At 49.3% G+C, this 20,546-nt stretch overlaps 11 protein-coding genes across 11 annotated transcripts; 3 read left to right on the top strand and 8 right to left on the bottom strand.

The window, feature by feature from the left end:
* Positions 1–181: 181 nt before the first annotated feature.
* FMAN_05132 (uncharacterized protein) lies at positions 182–2,068 on the bottom strand (the record flags this gene model as incomplete). Its single annotated transcript, XM_041825681.1, has 1 exon — positions 182–2,068. One exon carries the CDS (start codon positions 2,066–2,068, stop codon positions 182–184), a length of 1,887 nt encoding a protein of 628 aa, XP_041691037.1.
* Positions 2,069–2,939: 871 nt separating this feature from the next.
* Positions 2,940–4,318, bottom strand: FMAN_05131 (uncharacterized protein; the record flags this gene model as incomplete). The annotated part of the gene is made up of 2 exons (XM_041825680.1): positions 2,940–4,063; positions 4,132–4,318. 2 exons carry the CDS (start codon positions 4,316–4,318, stop codon positions 2,940–2,942), a joined length of 1,311 nt encoding a protein of 436 aa, XP_041691036.1.
* A 243-nt stretch (positions 4,319–4,561) lies between these two features.
* On the bottom strand, positions 4,562–6,664 carry FMAN_05130 (uncharacterized protein; the record flags this gene model as incomplete). Its single annotated transcript, XM_041825679.1, has 2 exons — positions 4,562–6,222; positions 6,286–6,664. The coding sequence occupies 2 exons, from the start codon at positions 6,662–6,664 to the stop codon at positions 4,562–4,564; spliced, it is 2,040 nt and encodes a 679-aa protein (XP_041691035.1).
* A 900-nt stretch (positions 6,665–7,564) lies between these two features.
* On the bottom strand, positions 7,565–8,549 carry FMAN_05129 (uncharacterized protein; the record flags this gene model as incomplete). The annotated part of the gene is made up of 2 exons (XM_041825677.1): positions 7,565–8,341; positions 8,391–8,549. The coding sequence occupies 2 exons, from the start codon at positions 8,547–8,549 to the stop codon at positions 7,565–7,567; spliced, it is 936 nt and encodes a 311-aa protein (XP_041691034.1).
* Positions 8,550–9,115: 566 nt separating this feature from the next.
* Positions 9,116–10,009, bottom strand: FMAN_05128 (uncharacterized protein; the record flags this gene model as incomplete). Its single annotated transcript, XM_041825676.1, has 4 exons — positions 9,116–9,433; positions 9,485–9,493; positions 9,632–9,752; positions 9,804–10,009. 4 exons carry the CDS (start codon positions 10,007–10,009, stop codon positions 9,116–9,118), a joined length of 654 nt encoding a protein of 217 aa, XP_041691033.1.
* A 92-nt stretch (positions 10,010–10,101) lies between these two features.
* FMAN_05127 (uncharacterized protein) lies at positions 10,102–10,899 on the bottom strand (the record flags this gene model as incomplete). The annotated part of the gene is made up of 2 exons (XM_041825675.1): positions 10,102–10,545; positions 10,603–10,899. The coding sequence occupies 2 exons, from the start codon at positions 10,897–10,899 to the stop codon at positions 10,102–10,104; spliced, it is 741 nt and encodes a 246-aa protein (XP_041691032.1).
* A 1,028-nt stretch (positions 10,900–11,927) lies between these two features.
* FMAN_05126 (uncharacterized protein) lies at positions 11,928–13,313 on the bottom strand (the record flags this gene model as incomplete). The annotated part of the gene is made up of 1 exon (XM_041825674.1): positions 11,928–13,313. One exon carries the CDS (start codon positions 13,311–13,313, stop codon positions 11,928–11,930), a length of 1,386 nt encoding a protein of 461 aa, XP_041691031.1.
* A 619-nt stretch (positions 13,314–13,932) lies between these two features.
* Positions 13,933–15,519, bottom strand: FMAN_05125 (uncharacterized protein; the record flags this gene model as incomplete). Its single annotated transcript, XM_041825673.1, has 3 exons — positions 13,933–14,899; positions 14,949–15,004; positions 15,049–15,519. The coding sequence occupies 3 exons, from the start codon at positions 15,517–15,519 to the stop codon at positions 13,933–13,935; spliced, it is 1,494 nt and encodes a 497-aa protein (XP_041691030.1).
* Positions 15,520–16,307: 788 nt separating this feature from the next.
* On the top strand, positions 16,308–17,144 carry FMAN_05124 (uncharacterized protein; the record flags this gene model as incomplete). Its single annotated transcript, XM_041825672.1, has 2 exons — positions 16,308–16,763; positions 16,815–17,144. 2 exons carry the CDS (start codon positions 16,308–16,310, stop codon positions 17,142–17,144), a joined length of 786 nt encoding a protein of 261 aa, XP_041691029.1.
* Positions 17,145–17,830: 686 nt separating this feature from the next.
* FMAN_05123 (putative pectin lyase precursor) lies at positions 17,831–19,105 on the top strand (the record flags this gene model as incomplete). Its single annotated transcript, XM_041825671.1, has 4 exons — positions 17,831–18,296; positions 18,349–18,437; positions 18,484–18,652; positions 18,702–19,105. The coding sequence occupies 4 exons, from the start codon at positions 17,831–17,833 to the stop codon at positions 19,103–19,105; spliced, it is 1,128 nt and encodes a 375-aa protein (XP_041691028.1).
* A 159-nt stretch (positions 19,106–19,264) lies between these two features.
* FMAN_05122 (uncharacterized protein) lies at positions 19,265–20,362 on the top strand (the record flags this gene model as incomplete). Its single annotated transcript, XM_041825670.1, has 1 exon — positions 19,265–20,362. The coding sequence occupies one exon, from the start codon at positions 19,265–19,267 to the stop codon at positions 20,360–20,362; it is 1,098 nt and encodes a 365-aa protein (XP_041691027.1).
* Positions 20,363–20,546: the final 184 nt, after the last annotated feature.

The raw sequence follows: 20,546 nt of genomic DNA, 5'->3' as shown, positions 1-20,546 counted from the left end.
TTTGGGTGGCAGAGCCTACGACGGGTATGCTGGGCACCTTTGCAACTCGCTTGTGCATCGGCGCTATCCCACCGCTGGCACTGCTTACTGGCTGGGATCTCAGGTCACCGCTCGTCCAAGTACCGGGACGCGATATTTGCACTGGGGATGATTACATTTAGGTTCATATTGCTTTCTGTATCTATACTAGATCGACAACCTTGAATTTCGGCACTTCTGGGAAACCCAAATCCTCATATCGCCTTGACCATCCTTCTCTATCCATGTTCATATCCGTGAATGCAGGGAGCAGGCCGATACATCGGTGCCTCGCTTTCAAGCCTTCGCCCCGACGAGTGATAACTGTGTGTTTGTACGTGATGGTCATATTGGAAGAAATCGGATGAGCAAGGCGGAAGTGATGTTCATCGCGGATCGAGTTGTTTGCCACCTCACGGGAAGATATCATTCCGAGTAGATCCGTCTTACCTACGGTAACAAGGACAGGAGTCCAGACCGTCTTAGACCACATGTAGGCGCTGACGCCGATTCCACAGCTGATCAATGCGCCTAACCGGACCAAAGTCTTGCTGAATTTTGATGGGTTGCTTGAAATAAGATCCCTTTTGAACGAGTCGGCATCCATCTTCGTGCCACCTCCGTCAAAGAACCCGAGAACCATGAGGTTGAGGAATTGAATGGCGTTCATATGGCGTAGATTTTCATTTTTGGATAACGTATCTTCGTCGTCTTTCTTTTCGTGTTCGGCCGCGAAAATGGCTTTAATGTCTGGCCAGGCGCCATGTAGGCTCAATTCGCCCCTGCGAGCGAGTCCCCAGGCATACTTTGAGAACTCGAGGCTCCCTTCCAAAGTCCGAAAAATGGTTGACATGTCGCATGATTCAACGCTGCGAACCACGACCGACCCTAGCTCCACTCCTAGTGCACAATCTTTATCGTGCTGAAGTGCACCCTCAGTCGCCAGCCCAAACAATTTAACCAAATCTCCTAGGAGTTCTGGTTCGGGTACATTCGAAGTTTCCAATGAAGTTCCCTGTTCTCCCACCATACCCGCTGAGATCTTGGGTAGGGTCGCGCGATCTGCATGCCTTGCTTGCGAAAAGCAATCTTGGAAAAGCCGTCCGAAAGGCATATTTCGCACCACTTGAGGTGATGGCGCCGAGTACCAGTCATACTGTGACATGGTTGATAGAATGAGATCCCTTGCCTTTGTGGTCCTGCGTGTACTATTGTTTTGGATAAAGAATCCATCTTCTATAGCACCAGATAGAGACGGTCCCTCTGGAAAGTCCCGCGAGACCTCTTCGTTGTTCAAGAAGGCGGATATAAAAGATAGTTGCTCGTCCGCCGACGGTTGCTTGTCTTTTCCGTGTGAAGACCATGCCCTGGAGAAGGTCCACAAGCGGTCCACGTTAGCTAATATGTCACTTTGGCCGCTGAGAATTCTTCCCCAGTCCATATCTCGCGACGTCAAGTGGCCCTCTTCGCATGTGACGAACTGAATGCGATTTGATAGTATGCTTTCCTGGAGAGGCCACAATCTCTCAAGAATTCCTTCCTTAAGTAAGTCATAGTTATGTTCGTCAGTCCAGTGTTTGCACCATCTACGAACACCAGCATTGTAGTCGTCCCAGGTCGAGAGGCTGCCAAAGGCGCGTGCGCAGCACGAGATATAACCTGACCCGTCCCGGATCACAATGGTCTTTTGAGCGCGTTCGAAAATCTGCGGGATTATAGATGTGACTTTGATCCTTTCTTCCTCCTTTGTTTGATCAATGCATAGGACATCCATCCAAAAGTAACTGTCCCCAACGAGGTTCCGCAGGTTATGCTCCAAGAAGCGAGCCTTCGACTTGGAAACCATGACCTGATGTGCGATCATGTTGAGCGTAGTCCAGTCAGCGTCACCCCAGACATGAGAGACAGCTACGTAAGGTATTTCATGAAAATCAATTTCTTCTTTCACCACCATTCCTGAGAGAAAGCGACAAAAGACAATAGCCTGAGGGGTTCTTGTGCCCGCTTCTATGCTCGAAGCTTCTTCTTGGGTTCTCAAGGTCTGTGACATCTTTGGGAGAGACTCAGTGACGCCGTCGTTAGGGAGAAAATTGAGATAAGGAGAGGAGAGCTATGATGGCGTTTGTGCGGGGTCGATGCAAGTCCTTCAATGTGATTGATTGGATGCGAGTCGCAAAAGCGAACTTGCATACTAAACATGCCCTTCAGTCGAAAACGACGAGACTATGAACGCTTTCCAGATTTAGTGTGATGACTTGTCAAACGTTGCCGCCACTACGCTATCCCAGCCTAACGGGTCGCCCCCATACAGCCCGAGGCTGATTTCTGCAGCACTAGCTAAAGACGACGAGAGCCTAGCCCAGCCTACCAGCTTTGCGTTCCGCACAAGTGCGGGCACTGTGCAACTACAGTCTAGGCTTTCACCTGAGATACCAGGATCGATAAGACTTTTGACGAGATAGCCAGCTTGGCCAACGCCTTCAAGCATCCATGTTCGGGGCCATGCAAAGGTCTCAGGGCAGTGCATGTAGATTTACTGCACTGAAATTCGACGGCCTGCTTACATTCCAGCCCCATGACTGCAAAACGGACAGATGGACGATTGAAAACACCGCAGTGGTTCTCCCTCCTTTAAACGAGCGCCATGAGCGACGAGTGGTTCTCGAAAAGAGGCCTAGTAAACAGCTGGTTCAAGACCACTAGTATATACTCGTCATGTAATTACCATTCAACTGTAACAGGCCGCAGATTTTAAATCATCATGCTGTTTCATTTAAGCTAGATGTGTTATTTGCAGTCGAGACATGTAGTTGATAGCTCGAATCAACATACAAAACTTAGATCTAGCATACATTCACATCCACTGTAGATCCCCGAGAAAAAGAACAAGAAGCAACCAGGTCGCATTGGCAGGTTCAAAGTTATGAACCGTAATGAGCAGCCTGTGAATGGTTGACAAGGTTGCGTGACTCCTCTTTCTTCTTTTCTTCTTCTTTCCTCGCTTTTTCCCTCGTCTCCTTGGCTATCTTGTCATAATTATCCCATTTCTTTTTTTCCTCCTCCCACAATTCTCCCGTGAAGAAAATGGGCAACATACTCTTACCGAGGCGGGAATAACGCTTCTCAACTTCAAGCAGAGTGTCCATAACCTCGGGTTCGCCTATGACCTCCACAAACTCAACAGGCACGCCAAATGCTTCGGGAGAACGACTAGTTCCAGCGACATACATGTTCTGCAGAATGCCTATGCCGCCAACCGCGAGGAGGAACCATGTATTCTGCCTGATTCCCGACGCGGTGATGAGGAGGAGTATCCAGAGGAAGCCGAGAGCGGTGACAACCAATCTAGTCCCCCGATCGGCAAACGCACCCGAATCGGCGGCGGCTAGATCTTCAAGATCCAGACCGACGCCTGCACCCTGGATCACGATGGCGTGTTGGCTACCGTTTCCACGGGTCAGCACAAAGGTCTTTTCCGTGTCGGTTCGGCACGCCCACTTCTCCTTTGACCACTGAGGCAAAGCCCCAGAAGCAAAGGACAGCAGGATGCCGGCAGTCGTGATCACAAGAATGCTCCAATCGCCAAAGATGCCGCATGGTATAGCTGCCACGCCAAGCTGGACGATGCAGGTGAGGAAGCCGGCGATGTACGGAGCGTCGTGTCCGGGATGGCCCTTGGTGGCTTCCCGTGCTCTATAGACAGAAACACAAAGTCCAGCTTTGGGCGGTCGCTCCGGTTCTGGTCTACCTTTTTCCCTCGCACGTCGTTTCAGATCCTGCCACTTCAGCTTGATGATTTCCTCCACGCAATCATGGACCGTATTCGGACTTGTGTCTAGTGGCACAGCTGACGGCTCCACCGCCCGAGGTTGCTTGTCCATCCACGTCTCAAAGTCTCTTACCATACGGCCGATAATCCAGCTGTTGTTATCGCGAGTATACCCAGTCTCGCCATTAATAACAGTGCAAGGGAAGTCAGCGGGTGGCATCAGCTTATTCTCGCCGATCGCCGAAACAACAGCGGTTATCGCGTAAGCAACCCAACCTAAGCAACCCCAAAAAATCACTCATTAGCTGCATGAGAGACAACGGCAATTGGGAAGATGTCCGTACCAAACGAGAAAGCGACAGGCGTAAAGCGCGATCCTACCAACTGTGCCAGCGCGCGAGCAACAACATCACCGCCGAGAATCAGGAGTACAGAGAAGACATCGCTTGGATGTTTCCATTGCTCGGAGAATTCGTTTGATGGAAGTCTTGGATTGAAAGCACGTCGGACGAGGTGTAACAGGGGGGCCATGGTGCTCATTTGGGTAATTACGCGAGTTCATCTACAAGGCGACGATGATAATGTAGGGTAGAAAAAACGATATGTGAGCATGAAGTTACGTGGGAGATTTGGAGCGTACGGCTGAAATGGCACGTGCTGGTTTCATAAAATAAGCACTAATATATCATGCCCACTTTCAGCTTCATTTTGTATTTGTATAAGTCCTAGACGTGATTTACATTACTAATGTGAGAATAATTATTTATTTATCACTTAAATGAGCTTAATATTACACATATTTCCATTTCCATTGATTGCCTCACCATTCATCACTCCGTACAGATAACAATACCCAACAACTGTATAGCACGTCGCATCGTTAGTCGCATCGCTTACTGGTGCCTGTCGGAGAATGAAAGGCATCTTGCTTCCCAGCAAGACAGCCACCAGGTCACCCTGCCTCATGTCTGGTGGTCCAAATCCCATGTATCCTCGCTCTGTGACGAAAAAAGCTCTGTTATCATTTGGGAGCCAAAAAGATCGACTAATAAGCCTCAACCGTGCCTGGACCGCAGAAATAGCTTCTCTCTGGGCGGCTGGGTCCAACCCTGGGAAGTCATCTGGATTCAAACGTAAACCAGACCCATCTCTTGTCCTCCTACACCATAAAGAGAAGAAAATTTCGTCATCTTCAGTTAGTCGCTCATATTTATTCGGTTCTGTCTCCAGAGCTTCGTTCAGCATCGTGCGCCAGAATGCTTGTTTGACTGTGCCGCCAATGACATAGTGAGCTTGGGGCTCTGAGTCATAACCAACCATTTTAGCGAACTCGTCCAGTCTGGGTCCCAATGGCTCGTCTTGCGAGAGAGCAAAGGTACTTTTAGAAACGACGTCGATGTGGACGCCTTTGACAGCGAGGCCTCGTCTGTGGCAAAGATTTGCCACTGATCCATTTACCGGGCCAGTATTGAACTTCCAGGATCGTGAATGCACCCAAAGATCATTCTCCTCGCCATTACCGGAGCAGCTCCAATCAGGGCACCAAGTTGGAATTTCTGAATCCGACCTTTTCTTCTCGACTGTGAGCAAAATCTCTAGGGAGTTTGTGTGACGTATCATTTTGAAGGCCGTTTGGGTATAAACCTGGGATACAGGTATTGAGTAATCAGGTTGGATGGAAAGTCGCTCAGAGCAGTCTCTGGTGAGGCCGAGAATTGAATATATCTTGTCACGAGCATCATAAGCCCCCCTCGCGCGCGTCATTCCGAGAAATCTCTGAAGGCGCTGGGCTTCTTTATCCGTCATTAAGTCCCATTCATGTCGTAGACCTTCAAGTGCAGCAGTATGCTGTGAAATGGCCAGTAAGTGTGACTGAAGATCGCCTGAAAGATTCTGATAAAAGTTTCGACAGCATCTCTCAATGTGTATAGGAATCATTGAGCCGCCTCTTTCGACACTGTCTAAAGGCGCCACTACCTCGCCATAGATTGTCGTCGCGCTGCGGCATAGTATGACCTCCTCAACAACCCAAACCCGCTTCCACCAAGGACTGCTTGCGAGATGGTCGAGTACGGCAAGCGTCTCCGCCCAAACTTGCGAATTGGTACGCTCTAGAAGGAAGTTCTCAAGGCATCTACCTTGAGCGAGGAGAATTAGGATAGTGTACGCGCTCGAGATGGCCTGTCTCAGGCGTGTAGTAGGGGTGAGTCGTGAAAGCTGGTTGTCGGTCATAGTTTGGAAGTTACCGAAGTCATTCAAGATGGGACGATCTCTCTCATCCCCATACCAATATGATTGTGGGGGATCTGCCCATGCCGCTTGCTCTTCTGAGCTAATTGTGTCCAACACACCACTCTCACCAAAGTAAACTTGGACCTCGTGAGCTCCTGAATATATATCCTTCATCAATTCGATTTGTCTCGTCTTCTCAGGCTCTGCACAGACGTTAGCAGCTTTCTAGTTGTTTCTGGGATCTGGGCGACGCAAAGATGGCTTACTATTTGACTGGTTGATGCAAAGAGCATCGATCCATATATACCGTGTCTCACGAGAATGTCGGAGTCTCCGAAGTGCCCAAAGCAAGTTTTTCGTGACGAGAAAAGTCAAGCCGTTCAGAAAAATGGGAGTCTTGTCTAATGGGTCTCCCCAGGTATACGATAAGGCCTCGTATGTAGGGTTATCATCGAGAGACACAACCTTGAGGTTGCAGTAGACATCTTCAGACCATCTTCCAGGTACTATGGATGCTAGCCGGATCTCTCGCCTGTCAGTGTCGAGCGGAGCGTATGTTTTACTCCTGGGCCAGATTTGCCGAGATTGAAAGAAGTTGCCAACATAGAAGGCGGGCAAAACATCCCAAATTTTTGGTGTCTGCATAGTGCAAGTCTACCAATTTGTGAATGAATATTCGGCGTGCGATGGGCTTGATTGGGCGAGGCGAGAGCGGGGGTAAAAGGAACGCGACGAAAGAATGCGACGAAGGAATGCGACGAAGGAATAAACTCGAACTCACTCTTTCAGCTCTGACGATCAGCTTGCCATCGCTGTAACTCCATCCACCAGGAGTCTTGCAACCCGAGTCTCAAAAAATGTAAGAAATTGTCGAGATTTCAGCTCTCCGTAATTAGACGGAGGTTTAAACTTTTGGCAATCAGTTACGACTTTGGTTGGTGCAATCGAACCAGGATGGTCACGTTATCGACTAAAATACCGCGCCAACTTACGACGCCGCTCCCTTGCCATGTTCGATTGCTTCTGGGCATCCAAGATGCTCCATGTTTACCCGGAAATATCAAAAGTTGGACGTTGCAATGCTTTTGAAGTTGCGAATGTGCATGAAACATGAGTTTTGTATTTTCATTCTGAAGGACCTGATACTCCGTACTGCCAGATGGGCGAGCTCCTAATGGGATCGTGGTTGTTCTCATACCTGACAAATATGATAGCATTAATTTTGCACTGGCCACCTGCGGTTTCGACACCTCACTACAAATACAGATTGGCAAGCCAGTTTCAAGTAGTCAGTCATTGACCTCACGGGCATACAATTATTTGTCAACGAGAGAATGCCTTGACATTGATCTAACTACAGGCCTGCACACTACAATCCACGCCATGACATCGAATACCAATCCCTGGACTTAATCATCGCCTCCCTAGTACACCTCGATTGTTTCATCGAGCCTCGCGCTAGCTAGATATACGCATGAGCTGCTTTGTTATATTAGCCAGCTGGTTCCCATTGCGCCGGAGGAGACGGGCATCTTGAGAATCACATCATGGCTGTTGAAGGCCACAGCTTTTGCAACGAATAGCATAAACATTTGTCGCGGTCTCCGAGGGCTCATCGATTGCGCACTTAAATTGATTGCCGCAAGAAACGCACCCATGGCTTCTCCTTAATACCGTGATAAGGTTTCGGACTTGTCCGTGAATAGCGTTATGGGCTCGTTGTTCACGTTCTTTTGCTGAATAGTAGGTATCCTTCAGCTCATAAGCATCGGTCAATTGTTTCTCGAGCTTCTGAATCCGTTTACCACAAGCCTCGATTATTTCAATAGCGAGGTTGCTTTCAATGTCGAGGGGTCGGAGAATTTGTGATGAGGTGAGATCTTCGACGTACTCCGCGATTGCGGAGGCGACGGTGGCTTGGAGATCTGTGTCCCTGTTGGAGACAGACATCTCCTGGATAACCTTAGGAAAGATCCAGAAGTCCTGTTCGTTCTTGAAAATGGTGCAGAGCTTGGCAGTGGACAATTGGATCAACTCCTTGATCCCGTAGTAGTCGGCGATTGCGTTGACGCGTAGGTGGGAGAGGATATTTTCGGTATTCCTGTTGCGTTCAGCTTCAGACGTCTCAGACTCTTCCGACATCCTGTCCTCCTCGCTATCATTGATCTCGGCTTCCTCGGTCCTTCTAACATCATCGGCCTCAAGAGGGAAATGCAACTTGTCGGTTCTCGGGTCGTAGTCTCCCGTGTAGAGGAACATGACCATGCTCCGAACGGTCGTGACATCGAACTCGTTGACGGTGACCAACTTTGATGTTGTTTCCTGTTCAAAGAGTCAGTGGGAATGGGCGGGTGAGACTTCTGGCACGTACCTCAAAGCCGCCGAGAAGCGCAGCTCTGATGACAGGCGACTGGGGGCAAACGACCAAATGGTGAAGCTTGAACTCGTGATCCTTGCAAGTGAGGCTAAAGTCACTGAACTCTCCGGTCAATACCGAGCCCAGGAGAAACCAGTGAGGATGAGGCGCCATCGTGAAAGGCCCCTCGTTCAATCAACTAAGCTCAGAGGTGAGGTGTGAAGAGCGAAGATGGGAAGATTTTGTTGACATTCTGGAGAAGAATAAAAGAAGCAGGCAGCACGGGGATGAATGATGTCATAACTACGCAGGCAACCTTCTCTCCCATTTGCTTCGTGATAAAGGCGTTTATGTTTGTCGGTATCCTGCAGTGCCTGACAGTGCTTGGCTGCCCGAACTCAGATGCCATCCCAAACAGCGGCCAATTCACCGGATTGCCAACTGATGGATCGTAATTATTGGTAAAGAACAGGAGGGTTTAGACTCTGTTGTTTTTACAGGTACCTAAATTCACTACAGAGTCACCTAAGAAGTGAAGTCGCGTCAAGCGTGGGAGATCCACGGCAAAGTGAATGTGACAACTCCAACCTGTGTTACAGCACATTCTTGCTTCTGACACAGAAAGGCATGAAGGACTGGATTGAGAAGTTATACTTGCCACTCAATTAACACAAAGATATTCATGGACAAAGGGCAACTTGGTAGTCACATGTCTGGACTTGCTCACCTTCGAACCAAGCTTACAGATTCCCGTGACTCTTCAACCACGAACGGACATTGGAGACATCACATTCAGCCCATGATCTTCGATTCTCCATGCCCTCCAGGTTATGGTCAAGCACCATCTGATATAACTTCGTATCGCGCATCGCACAGAATCCTTTTACGTCCTCAATTTGCTCCTGGGTATGCAGACCCTCGAGAGCAGTCCCAAGGAACAAAGACGCGATGTCAACCGGAACCTCTTTCTCCACCCTCTCCCAATTCTCCTTGGTCCATTCCCAAAGCCCAGTCGCCCCGTGAGTCGTTCCGCCCGCCAGCCAAGCGAGGTAAAACATCTGGTCTCCAGTCAGCTTCACGTCTCGTGGTGTAGATTTGTCTCAACTTACATCGTGGTTCTTGACGGTGTCAGTCAGTAGGTGATTGAGAACCCGCTTCATGAGCTTAGCGTTGGATGCTCGTCCAAGGCACTCTGAAGCAAGAGATTATTCGTCCTCGTTGGATAAATTCTCTCAGAGATCGACGAGACCTTGGACGTCTTCGAGGCCGCCGTGCGCTGCGACGATTCGAAAGACCTCCCATCGTAGGGACCTTGGGATTGTATTCTCGTCGCCAGCCATCCTTTTCGAAAAAGGTTCCTTTGCGGCTGAGACGACGCTGCACGGAAACTGTCAGCCGTCTACAAAGCCAGTGGGACATTCGACTTACCTGTGGTATCCTGAGAGGCCCGCACCACTGAACATTGATGTTTTGAACGTGACGAGATTCTCGTCATTATCCTTGGAGATGGTCCACCCAAGTTCCACTACTTTAGGGCCGATCACATCGCTCTCCAGTATCCGCAGAGCCTCACTCAGCTCAGTCCCGTGAAACTTGTAGACAGACTGGATGAATTTGAGATTGCGGTTAATCATCTCCTAAACATAGAACGAGTCCAGTTCAGCAAACTTGACGTTGAGGTCGAGCAGTTCACTTGTCTTGTTTACTCCTGCGGCGACCAAGACTCTCAGATCACACGATAGTCCGATGCAGTCGCGCAGATTGAGAAGTCGAGCTTTGGGAGCGGGTATGGTAGATCGAAGCGGTCTTTGAAGAACTGGGGGCCTTTGGCTGCGAGGTCCGCTGCGAAAGTAGCCTGCGCTTCACTGCCGAAAGGACAAAGGCTGATATGGGGATCCTGCTGTTTGTGCATTCTGCCTCGGCCAAGGGTCCCGCTACTGGACCGAGATGCTTTTGAAGTTAGGCGACGTGTTTGGCTTTTTGTGAGATTGGCACCCACGTATATTGACATGTAAATGGTCTTCTGAAACGGCACAATCTTCTGAGATGAATGGTCCAAGGCTACAGACTTTTCCACGGGCATGTTCGAGACGATGACAAAGGACTCCTCCACCACGATGGAGAGGGTGAACTCGTCTTTCATGCTAGGTTCATCAAAACACGAGAAGACCTGAGAGAAGTCAGTCATGGTTCAGATATCACGTATCAAAGGTCGAGAGATGCTTACCTCCCTCGTGTATGTCGGCTCTACGGCTGTGGCCGCAATGCGATGCTTCACACCATCATCTACTTCATAGCTCGCTTGGTAGAGCACAGTCAAATCTCTGCGAAACTTGCCGGTGTATTTAAGGATTATTGTAAGTTCTTTGTGATCGTCTGGGTCAGTTTGTTGGGTTAGTTCGACTTTTGAAGTCTCGAGCGCCCCGTTGGGACTTTGCCATCGCAGTGCGTCAATAAATGTCGGTTGCGGTAGCGTTTCCCATTCATATATACCTAATTGTATCCGTAGCACCCCAGGAATCATTCTTGAACCTGACGCTCGCGTCTTTTACCATGATTGACTTGCAATGCAATTCAAGATATGAACAGGTCTCGATTACGGTGTAACTGCAAATGAATTTGTTAGTGCTTCAGAAACACCCAACCCACCGCTGTTGGCTGAAGGGCCCTACTTAGTCTTAGCATGGCCTTCAAATTTCTCATCGTTGAAATCAAGATCGAGTGTGATCTCGTATGAGACAGGCTTTACACTGGCCGGCAGGAGGAGGCGCTCTTCCTTCTCCATGATGGGGCTGGATTAAAGTGCTCAAGGAGTGGTCAAACCTTCAGTGATAGGGCTAGTAGAATAGATGCAGTAACTGACGAAGGGTTGCAGCGTTGAGATGAGAAGGATAGAAACAAAACCTCTGTCGGGGTCAAATTTCTTTTTGCGGCGGCGGAACAAAAAAGCCCATACCAGTAGTGCTGTGTTATTGTATTGCACGCCCGAGCAAGATGCAGGAGTGCTGCGACAGGCCTGCTTCTTTCTAGCTCAGGTCCTACGGTACTCGGGGTCGTTGGCTGAACGAAGCAAGCTGATGAAACCAAGCTTTCAGCTGCTTGACTGCCAGTGGCCTCCGCATTGATATCAGTAGTGGATCACCATGCTCTCCCACCCCAGGGGTCTTGAGACTCAATGATTGCTTCCATAGATCGGTTCAATTCACTGCAGCATTTCGAGACTTCAAGAATAGGGCCTATACCGATTCTCAGGACCCCAAATTTACACTGTCGGCTTCACAGTAGCGCAATACCTATGGGGCCTAAAGCGGAGCCATTTATTGCTGCCAAGCTGCAACATGGAAAGGCCTGGACTTGTGGAACTTTTCTGATAACAATTTGGCCTGGATCACCAACTGTAAGGGTTAAAGGCAAATATCCCTTGAACTTCCGCCAGTTTGTTCGTGAAATGTCCACTTCGGAAGAAAGAAAAGCCTTGCATTATGTAACTAAGAATGAAGATAGGTGCTGTCTCGCCTTTCCAGTGTCCCAGTCCACCAGAACTCGATGTTTTCATTCTTCCACTTTTGTCTTCACGAGTACCTCCATCGCTTCTCGCTCAGCGTCAGTCAACAGCTCTACTCTGGCCTTCCAGAGTTCCTCTACAGGAGTATCTTGTTCTCTCTTGCCAAAGAATCTTTCGTCTAGATATTTCCAATAGATAGCATCAAAGGACCAGCTCTTTCGAGCAGCATAATTCAGCCAAAATCGGCCAGTAGCCCAACTCTCCCGCATATACGCTGAAAGCGGCAAGTTTGAGCTGTTCTCTTCCTCAGCTTCTTCCATAGCGTACAGCCAGGTCTCAAGTCTTTGTTCATAGGTACTCGCCCGGTCTTCAATGCCGTCATCCCTCATCTCGGGCACCTCTAGTAGCAACCACCATGGTGGATCCAGTGTGAATTGGGATGGGCCAACGTAGGCGAACTCCCAATCTATCGCGCCGACAACGTCATTATCATCATTGACGAGTACATTCACTGGTCTAAAGTCATCTGACCAGAGACTGAATGAGGCCGAGTTGTCCGGTGCTGGCAGTGTTGCACTGGAGTGCTGAGAAGCAGCGGACCAGTCATCATCACAGAATCCGAATTTTGAAAGACGGCCTTGCGTAGCAAGTCTGTGAAACAGCTTCCGTGCGATGTATTTGGTTCTGCAGTCATCCTCGGATGATATGATGTCGTTGTGTTGAAAAACGAGTGTTGCCATCTGCATCTTGGCAAGCACGGTATACCACTCATCAGCAGTGCCGTATATGGTACCTTCAGCTGGAAATACTGATGAGGGAACGTTGGAGAGCTGGAAAATGTTGTGCATGTTGAGACTGATAGGTCGTCCCAGGACTTCATATGTACCTGGACTTAACTCTACCAGAGAACCGATACGCAGGAATGTAGGCCGGGCAAGCTGTAAGACGCATTCCGCCATTTTTAAATACAGATCCTTGAGCTGTGTTTCCGAGATCTTTGGATTAAGAATGGGCGCATCGTTAGGGTCGTCGCGAGGTGCCTTCAAAGCATGACTCATCCCATGCCTGGTACCAAGGTCCTCGATAATCATGTACGGCCCAATTTCTTCATCTATACCATGATGTAATATCTTGGGGATGGGGAGTTGAGTGTGTTGTTTGATACAGGCTGCTGTTGCGGCCTCTGCCATCGTCTTCTCTTCCGGGAACATCGCCTGGTCGGGACAAGGTAACCGGACGAGTACTTGAGATGTCAGACCTTCGATTTTGAAAGGATAGACGACGTTGAAACCACGAATGATCAGCGGAGTGACTAGAGTTGCTGGTTTCCCAAAATTTCGACTGGCAAAGGCTTCAACTTTACGACAAGTAGATGATACTCGGACGTGTTTCAGAGCCTTTTCCCAGCGCTCATCGCTCTGGTCCCAGGCCATGATATCGGCATCCTGCCTGGCGTCCATGTCAGTTCTGGAGCTTTCGTGTGTGCGAATGTATATGCAAATGGCGGACTGGCTTGGTCTGGCTAAAGACAAGTGAAATGAGCGTCATCAAGCAGTTGATGAGATGGGTGAACTGTGGAGAAGACTCGCGTAAAGGTGGGGAAATGTGACCCAAGGGAAACGCTGCACTCTCTCTCACAACAGTAGTATCACGCAAGGGTTTTACCTTGATAATCAGAAACAGCATTTCCGGGCGACACTAGCAGATGTAGATATGCAAACGAGAATATAGTTACTTAATTGGATAAGTGGCCACTATGGAGTATACATAACTGAGATGACCGCAAGGTGGATATACTGTAGTTCCAACTCATCCAGTTGAGAGACTGATGATATGCCATTGGACAAAGGTACTTGCGACGTGGTTTCTCAATTACTACGGAGTAGAAGGATGGCATAAATCAGGCTCTCATTTACATCCCTGTCCTATCACTCCGCATGAAATCCTTCCCTGTAGCACCAATCACAACGAAACCTTTCAGCCTCAAGCTTACACTATTCCTCAAGCTGAACTGCACTGTAACCTCGCCACCTCGCTCTGCATACCTATCAACTAACCCCTCCGCTGATCCCTCATCTCAGGCAATCCCAAGCCACCCATGTACTGGGAATGATACAGCTCCTGTGGCGACCGCTGCGGCGACGTATGCATCTCATAAGCAAACTGGGTGTTTGCCAACTCCGGCATGGGAGAAGGATATGCGGGCGGCTGGGAGTAGTCGCTTCGGCTGGGACTCGAGGCCCAAGTGTCGCGTGCCCCAGCCGGCGTTGGGGGCGAGGACATAAAAGGAGGTGGTGGCTTCTGTGCCGTGGCAGGGGCTTCACTGTTGGCTGCATAAAATTGGCTTGGCTGTGTCTGATTTGCAGACTTGCGTCGTCGCCTCCACAGGAAAAAAGCAAGCAGGGCGATCAACACCAAACCCAGGCCGCCACCAACGGCTGCACCGATAATGGTGCCTTTGGATGCGCTACCATCGTCGGAGCCTGATTCTGAAGAGCTTGCTGCTGTTCCTGTAGGCCCCACGGTGACGGTGGATTGACCTTGAACAAAAACCGTGATGGTCTGTTTATGTGTTGTGATCGAGGTTGAGTACTTGGTTGTCCATTCTGTCTTTGTTTCTGTGTCGGTAATTGTTGTCGTCGCTTTTTCCGTCTCATAGACTGTTTCCGTGTCTGTGGCTCGTCTGTGGATGGGGATTCCTCGTCGAGCGAGACCGTCAGCTAGCGCATTGAGGCTTGCAGCTGGTCGGAGGACGACCGGCTGTATTGTCTTGGTTGCGGGGGCCACGCGCCCGATGCGTTTATGAGGAGCCGCGGGGATAAACCGCTTATGTTTTCTGTCCGAGTCTGTAGCCGTGTCCTCACGGGTAGCTTCGTCATCTGTAGGGCTTCGGGATACCGTCACAAGTACGGTGGTTTCTATGGTCGACACGGTTTTCACGGTCGTTGTGCCATCTGTCGTAACGGTCTCGGTGTCGGTTTCGGTCGCCCATGAAGTCGTTGTCTCGGTCACAGTTGCTCTAGATAGTGTCAGCTGACTATCAATCGAATGTAAAGAGGCCTCCTCACGTAGGGTTGACGCATGTTCGGGCATCATTGTCGCACTTCTGGTCTTCATCGCAGCACTGACTAGATCAGCAACAGTCAAGGTAATCTGACCATAACTCACATATGGCTTCCCGACTGAAGGATTGCAGCATGTCGCATCAGGATTGCAACAAGCTCCCCAACCTGGATCTTTTGAAGTTCCGCAACAGCTCTGTCCTTCAAGGCAGCAGTTGCCACCTGGATCTGCTCGGCAACAAGGCCTGTTTTCACCACAGCACCATCCATTGGCTTGGGTACCGCAGCATTGAGGAGCAGATTCTACACATCCGTTGTCGTTCCCAAAGCATTTTATGAGTTGGCCTTGGCGACGAGCAAGAGGAAGATCCCAAGTCGGAAGTTGGGATGCTAAGGGAGCGAATTCCAGTCGCTTGATGGCGCCTGGTCTAGTCCACTCTTGTACAAAGAGTTTGACTTCTTCGGGGTCTGTGATATTGAGATCTTGGATGCATTGCTCGAGGTAAGTTGGAGAGGTTGAGACAGTCAGGCTTGGTAAACAAGCGAAAGCCCATAGAAGCCATCCTAAACGTATCATTTTGAAGTCGTAGACCGCCGTCTAGAGTAGATTGAAGGAAAAGAACAAGGGAAATTAGCAGAAACAGAACATTGGTGCAACCCAAGTTTAAGCTGTCTGTTTTCTCTTGAGCCTCCATCCTTGCTATGCTAACCCTGGAGCTTCATCTCCCACCAACGCCACGCATATAAATATCACACCGGTGATGCAACTAGTAAACGCCTGCATGCTGGCACGATAAGAGAAAGTACTTACCCCGCCCGAAAAATTTGGTGAACGGCCAATGAGAGAGACATGTTGAGAGCCTGATTGAGGTTGTACATAAGGGTAAGAGGAAGGGAGACGGGGGAATGAAATCCATTGGATGTTCAACCAGAACATTAGGCCGGGGCTCACGTTCTGGTGTCGTTGTCTATAAATAAAGCAACTTGGATGCAAGCATGAGGAAACAAAAATGAAGATTGGTCCTTTCTTTGAGGAAGCGTACTATAATTCCTTGTGGCTGGAAGGTCCAGTTGGCTACAATGTGGAGGACAAGTTTAACTGGGAGACTCATGGCAGCCAATTAAACTCCGTGATCTTATCATATACATAAGCACAGCACTAGTATCCTGAAGACTCTCATGGTAACGTCAAGCGACCAGCAGCTTACCTTTCCTGAGCTATACTAGATCTGGTACAAATCAGCTTACAAGCGGAACTCCGTTTAGCGCTTACCCGACCATATAAAGCCATCACTGAGCGCTTACGCAAAGTTCAATCGTCTAAAAACTCCCGTTATCCCATCTTCATCTTACGAGATCTACAAAATGGCGGAGAAAAAGCCCGTCGTCGTCATCGTCCCTGGTGGCTTCTGCAGTCCCGAAGTCTACCAGCCGGTCGCCAACATTCTGGAGCAAGATGGATTCACTGTCATCATCCCAACATTGACGGTTACTAAAGATCTCACTTCCAAAGATCCTGCAAGCCCAGAGTTCAAAGAATTAGCTACCAAAGGTCTTCTTGATGACGTAAAAGAGATCCACGACCGTCTAGCTTCGGAGCTCGATCAAGGGTCTGAGATTGTTATCTTTGGACACAGCTACGGAAGCCTCCCCGGATTGCTCTCTATTGAAAGGCATACGGTCAAGGACCGTCAAGCAAAAGGTCTGTCCGGTGGCATCAAAGCTTATATCGCCGTCGCTGGGTTTCCATTCGCACAGAGAGGGATGAACGTTCTAGGCAACACAGAGCCAGCGCCGCCAATGCCATATCACGAGCTTCAGGCATGTCAATCATCTACCTACATATCCCTCCGCTGACAAAACTCAACACAGGATGGGATTTTTTACATGACAGAAGCAGCGAAGCCTCTCTTCTTCAGTGACCTCTCCCCCGACAAACAAGACGAAGCGTGGAAACTTGTTCTACGAAGTCAAAGCCAGAAGAGCCTCAGCGACGTATCCGAGTTTATCAACTCTGACGTCACGATTCCAAAGACTTACGTTATTTGTGAGAAAGATCACGTTGTTCCCCCGGAGGTACAGGAGATGTTTATCCAGGCTGGAGGTTTTGACAAGGTGGAGAGGCTGCCGTCCGGACATTTTCCTTTTGTAAGCATTCCTGAAGAGACGGCCAGGATGTTTGCAGAAATTACGTTGCGGTAAATGAGATGCCAGTTGTTAGAAGAGTTAGCTTACTACGGATGGCAAGATGTAAATACTATAGATTTGTTGATCGTAGCGAATGTTGACTTGCCAGGCTTTATAAGGACAGGGTAGCTATTTGAGCGCATAGTGATTAGCATCTTCTCTTAACCTATAGACTATCGGCTGCCCCGGGTCTTTCATCACTACCAATTCTCATTTCGACAAGGCTCTCCGAATGAACGGAATGTTCCGTTTCATGAATCCACTTTCTCATCCGATGTCCAGAGTGGCCAAGGTACGAGCTAGGAAACATCGTTGTTTCATTTACGTCGCATATCGATCTCTTCCCATTCTTTCACGACATGGGACGATCCCCAATGACCGGTCGCCCTACAAATTAGCAGCAATGAATGCCACTGGATTTATACGATCATCGTGACCGCTGTAACGAAGCTAACGAAATTAAGGCCCGCACAAGGCTACGCTGGCTTGTCACTGACGGAAATAATTTCTCCACCGCACTCGTACTTTAGACTTAACTGAAACAAGGAGCTAGATAACTTCGCATTGGGCAGTTTCTCCGACGAATAATCCGACGAATCCGCGTATCCCTTTACCCTTGAGACTATAATTCAGATGATGGTTTCGCGTAAAGCGAGACTGGTTCTGCAGTCCATCTCTTGGCTTCATCAACTATCGCCATCATGAAGTTCACCCTCTGCCTCAGCGCACTCGCAGCGCTCTTCACTTCCGTGACCGCCCAAAAGGTCTCCGGTTCAGCGCAAGGTTTCGCCCAAGGTGTCACAGGCGGTGGCTCCGCTGCAGCAGTTACGCCGAAGAATATTCAAGAACTGGTGACTTATCTCACTGACAAGACGCCCCGCGTTATTGTGCTTGACCGAACGTACGACTTTATCGGCTCAGAGGGTACTGTCAAAGAGAAGGGATGTGCGCCGTGGAAGACTGGTGCGGGATGTCAGTTGGCTATCAACGCAGCTGGGAATTGGTGCGGTAATAATCCCAAGGTCGATGTTACGTACAGCAAGGCGGGCACGAGTGGGATTAATGTTGCTTCTGATAAGACGATTATCGGAGTTGGGAACAAGGGTATTATCAAGGGGAAGGGATTGCGGTTTGTTAATGTCAAGAACATTATCGTTCAAAACATTCGTACGTTACTCACACCTCCGGCGTATCAGCTCTCTAACAGATGTGCTGGCAGATATCACAAACCTGAACCCTCAATATGTCTGGGGCGGTGATGCTTTCACCTTCTCCGGCACCAGCAAGATCTGGGTTGATCACTGCACCGTAAGCTGATCGTTCATACAAGTCAGAGCATTGCTAACCTTTCTAGACATCGCTGCTTGGTCGTCAGCACTACGTCTTTGGCCGTGATAAGAGCACTGGCATAACCCTTTCCAACAATCACATCGATGGCCATACACAGTGGTCCGCTGGCTGCGACGGATACCACTACTGGACAATTGAGATGGTCGGCCAAGGCGACCAGATTACCCTTCAGAGTACACTTCTCCCATCTTCCTAACGAAGATCTCTACTTACATCTTTCAGACAACCTCATCGAGCACACCTCAGGCCGTGGCCCAGCCCTCTCAGCAACCACATTCCTCCACGCTGTCAACAATGTCTGGCGTGACATCAACGGCCACGCCATCGAAGGCGACACCGCCGGCAAGGGTCTGTTCGAAGGAAATGTCTTCCAGAACGTCAAGCAGGTCGTCGTCCCCGATTTCAAGGGCCAACTCAACAGTTGTCCTGATAACGCCGCTGCTAGCGCTACGCAGCAGTACCTCGGTCGCGTGTGCCAGGGCAATATTTTCATTTCTTCTGGTGCGTTTAACAGAAAGGATACCGGCTTCTTGTCGGAGTTCAAGGGACTTCCTATTGCGAGATCTACGCAGGCTACTACCGCTCAGAGTAAGGTTCCAGGTAATGCTGGTTTTGGAAGGATCTGATCGCGTCGTATTGAGACTGATGCGATTTGCTCTCTCGCAAACCACGCTTACGTGAGATTTTGGGGCCGCGACGTGCGTTGCTATTAAAACATCCTAACAGCCCTTCGCAGTATATATCTTTATTGCAGTACATTATCATCATTCAATTCAAATTAAAATATGGCTACTTCATACTCACGATCGGACGACATTGTATACCCCACCCACATGATAGATAATGTGTCTGTCCTGAAGTTCCTTGTCATGGCGTGGACTATGCGCTTCGACGATGTCTTGAACGCCGACAAGCTTCACAAATCGCTAGCGGAATTATTTACCGTTGGTGATTGGAAGAAACTTGGTGGAAGATTGAAATACGGGCATAACAAGCGAGGAGCTCTCGAGGTTCATGTTCCCACTACGTATACAAACGAACGGCCCGCCGTGTCTTACTCACACCAGCATTACGATATCAGCATCGAAGAGCATAAGGTCGCAAACCTCCTACCAAAATCGACTAGTCGACCGTCGACCTTTCCAGGAGCCTCGGGGCCTCGGGATTTTGGTATACCTCCCGGCGCACCTACATCGCTGAAGAATTATACCAGTCGGGATGTCGCAATGATAGGTCTTCACATTATGACATTCCAAGATGCAACAATTGTCACTATCACGTGGCCACACGTCCTGTTTGATGCAGTTGGATTCTCTCACTTGATCGAAGCTTGGTCAGCAGTACTCGCTGGCCATAAAGACCGTGTACCAAAGGTCATTGGCGCAAAGCAAGATGTTCTGTACGATCTCGGCGATATAGCCCAATCTGTACCTCAGTATGCACCTAGTGAGGCTCGAATTCTTTCTGGTATAGCGTTCATGATGTTCGTCATCCGGATGCTCTGGATCATATTGACTCAGCCGACCGTGGAAAGCCGCATCATCTGCCTGCCGAAAGACGTGGTAGACAGGCTACATCAGCGAGCGCTGAAGGATACCAAGGAGAACAACAACGATCTAGACGGGCCATGGGTCAGTCCGAGTGATGCCATCTTGGCATGGCTTACCCGCGCCCTAGTCGATCCATCCAAAGCACCCAGTCCCATCAGCATGACAACTCCAATCGACGCACGAACCCGACTACCTCAACTTCATAATGCGGACGGTGTCTACGTTCAGAACATGATTCTAGGGTCTTTCGTCAACATCACACTAGACGATCTTCGCAAGCCATTGGGAAAGCAGGCACTCGTGAGCCGCCGAGGCTTGTTAACAACTGGATGAGTCGAACTTGGTAGGTATCCTACAACTCTTTCGCAAACGCTGGGACATCGGCAAAACGAGAGTTCCAATCTTCGCTGCGCCTGGTAGCCAACTTTTGGTTACCAACAACAGGCTCAAAATCGATCTCTTTACAGCTGCAGACTTTAGATCAGCTGTAACTAAAGCCATTGGTGACCATAAAGAG

This window comes from Fusarium mangiferae, assembly GCF_900044065.1.
Source record: "Fusarium mangiferae strain MRC7560 genome assembly, contig: FMAN_scaffold023, whole genome shotgun sequence".
In the NCBI taxonomy this organism is placed as follows: domain Eukaryota; kingdom Fungi; phylum Ascomycota; class Sordariomycetes; order Hypocreales; family Nectriaceae; genus Fusarium; species Fusarium mangiferae.
The sequence above is the reverse complement of the archived record's forward strand: the minus strand, read 5'-3'. Positions and strand labels throughout refer to the sequence as shown.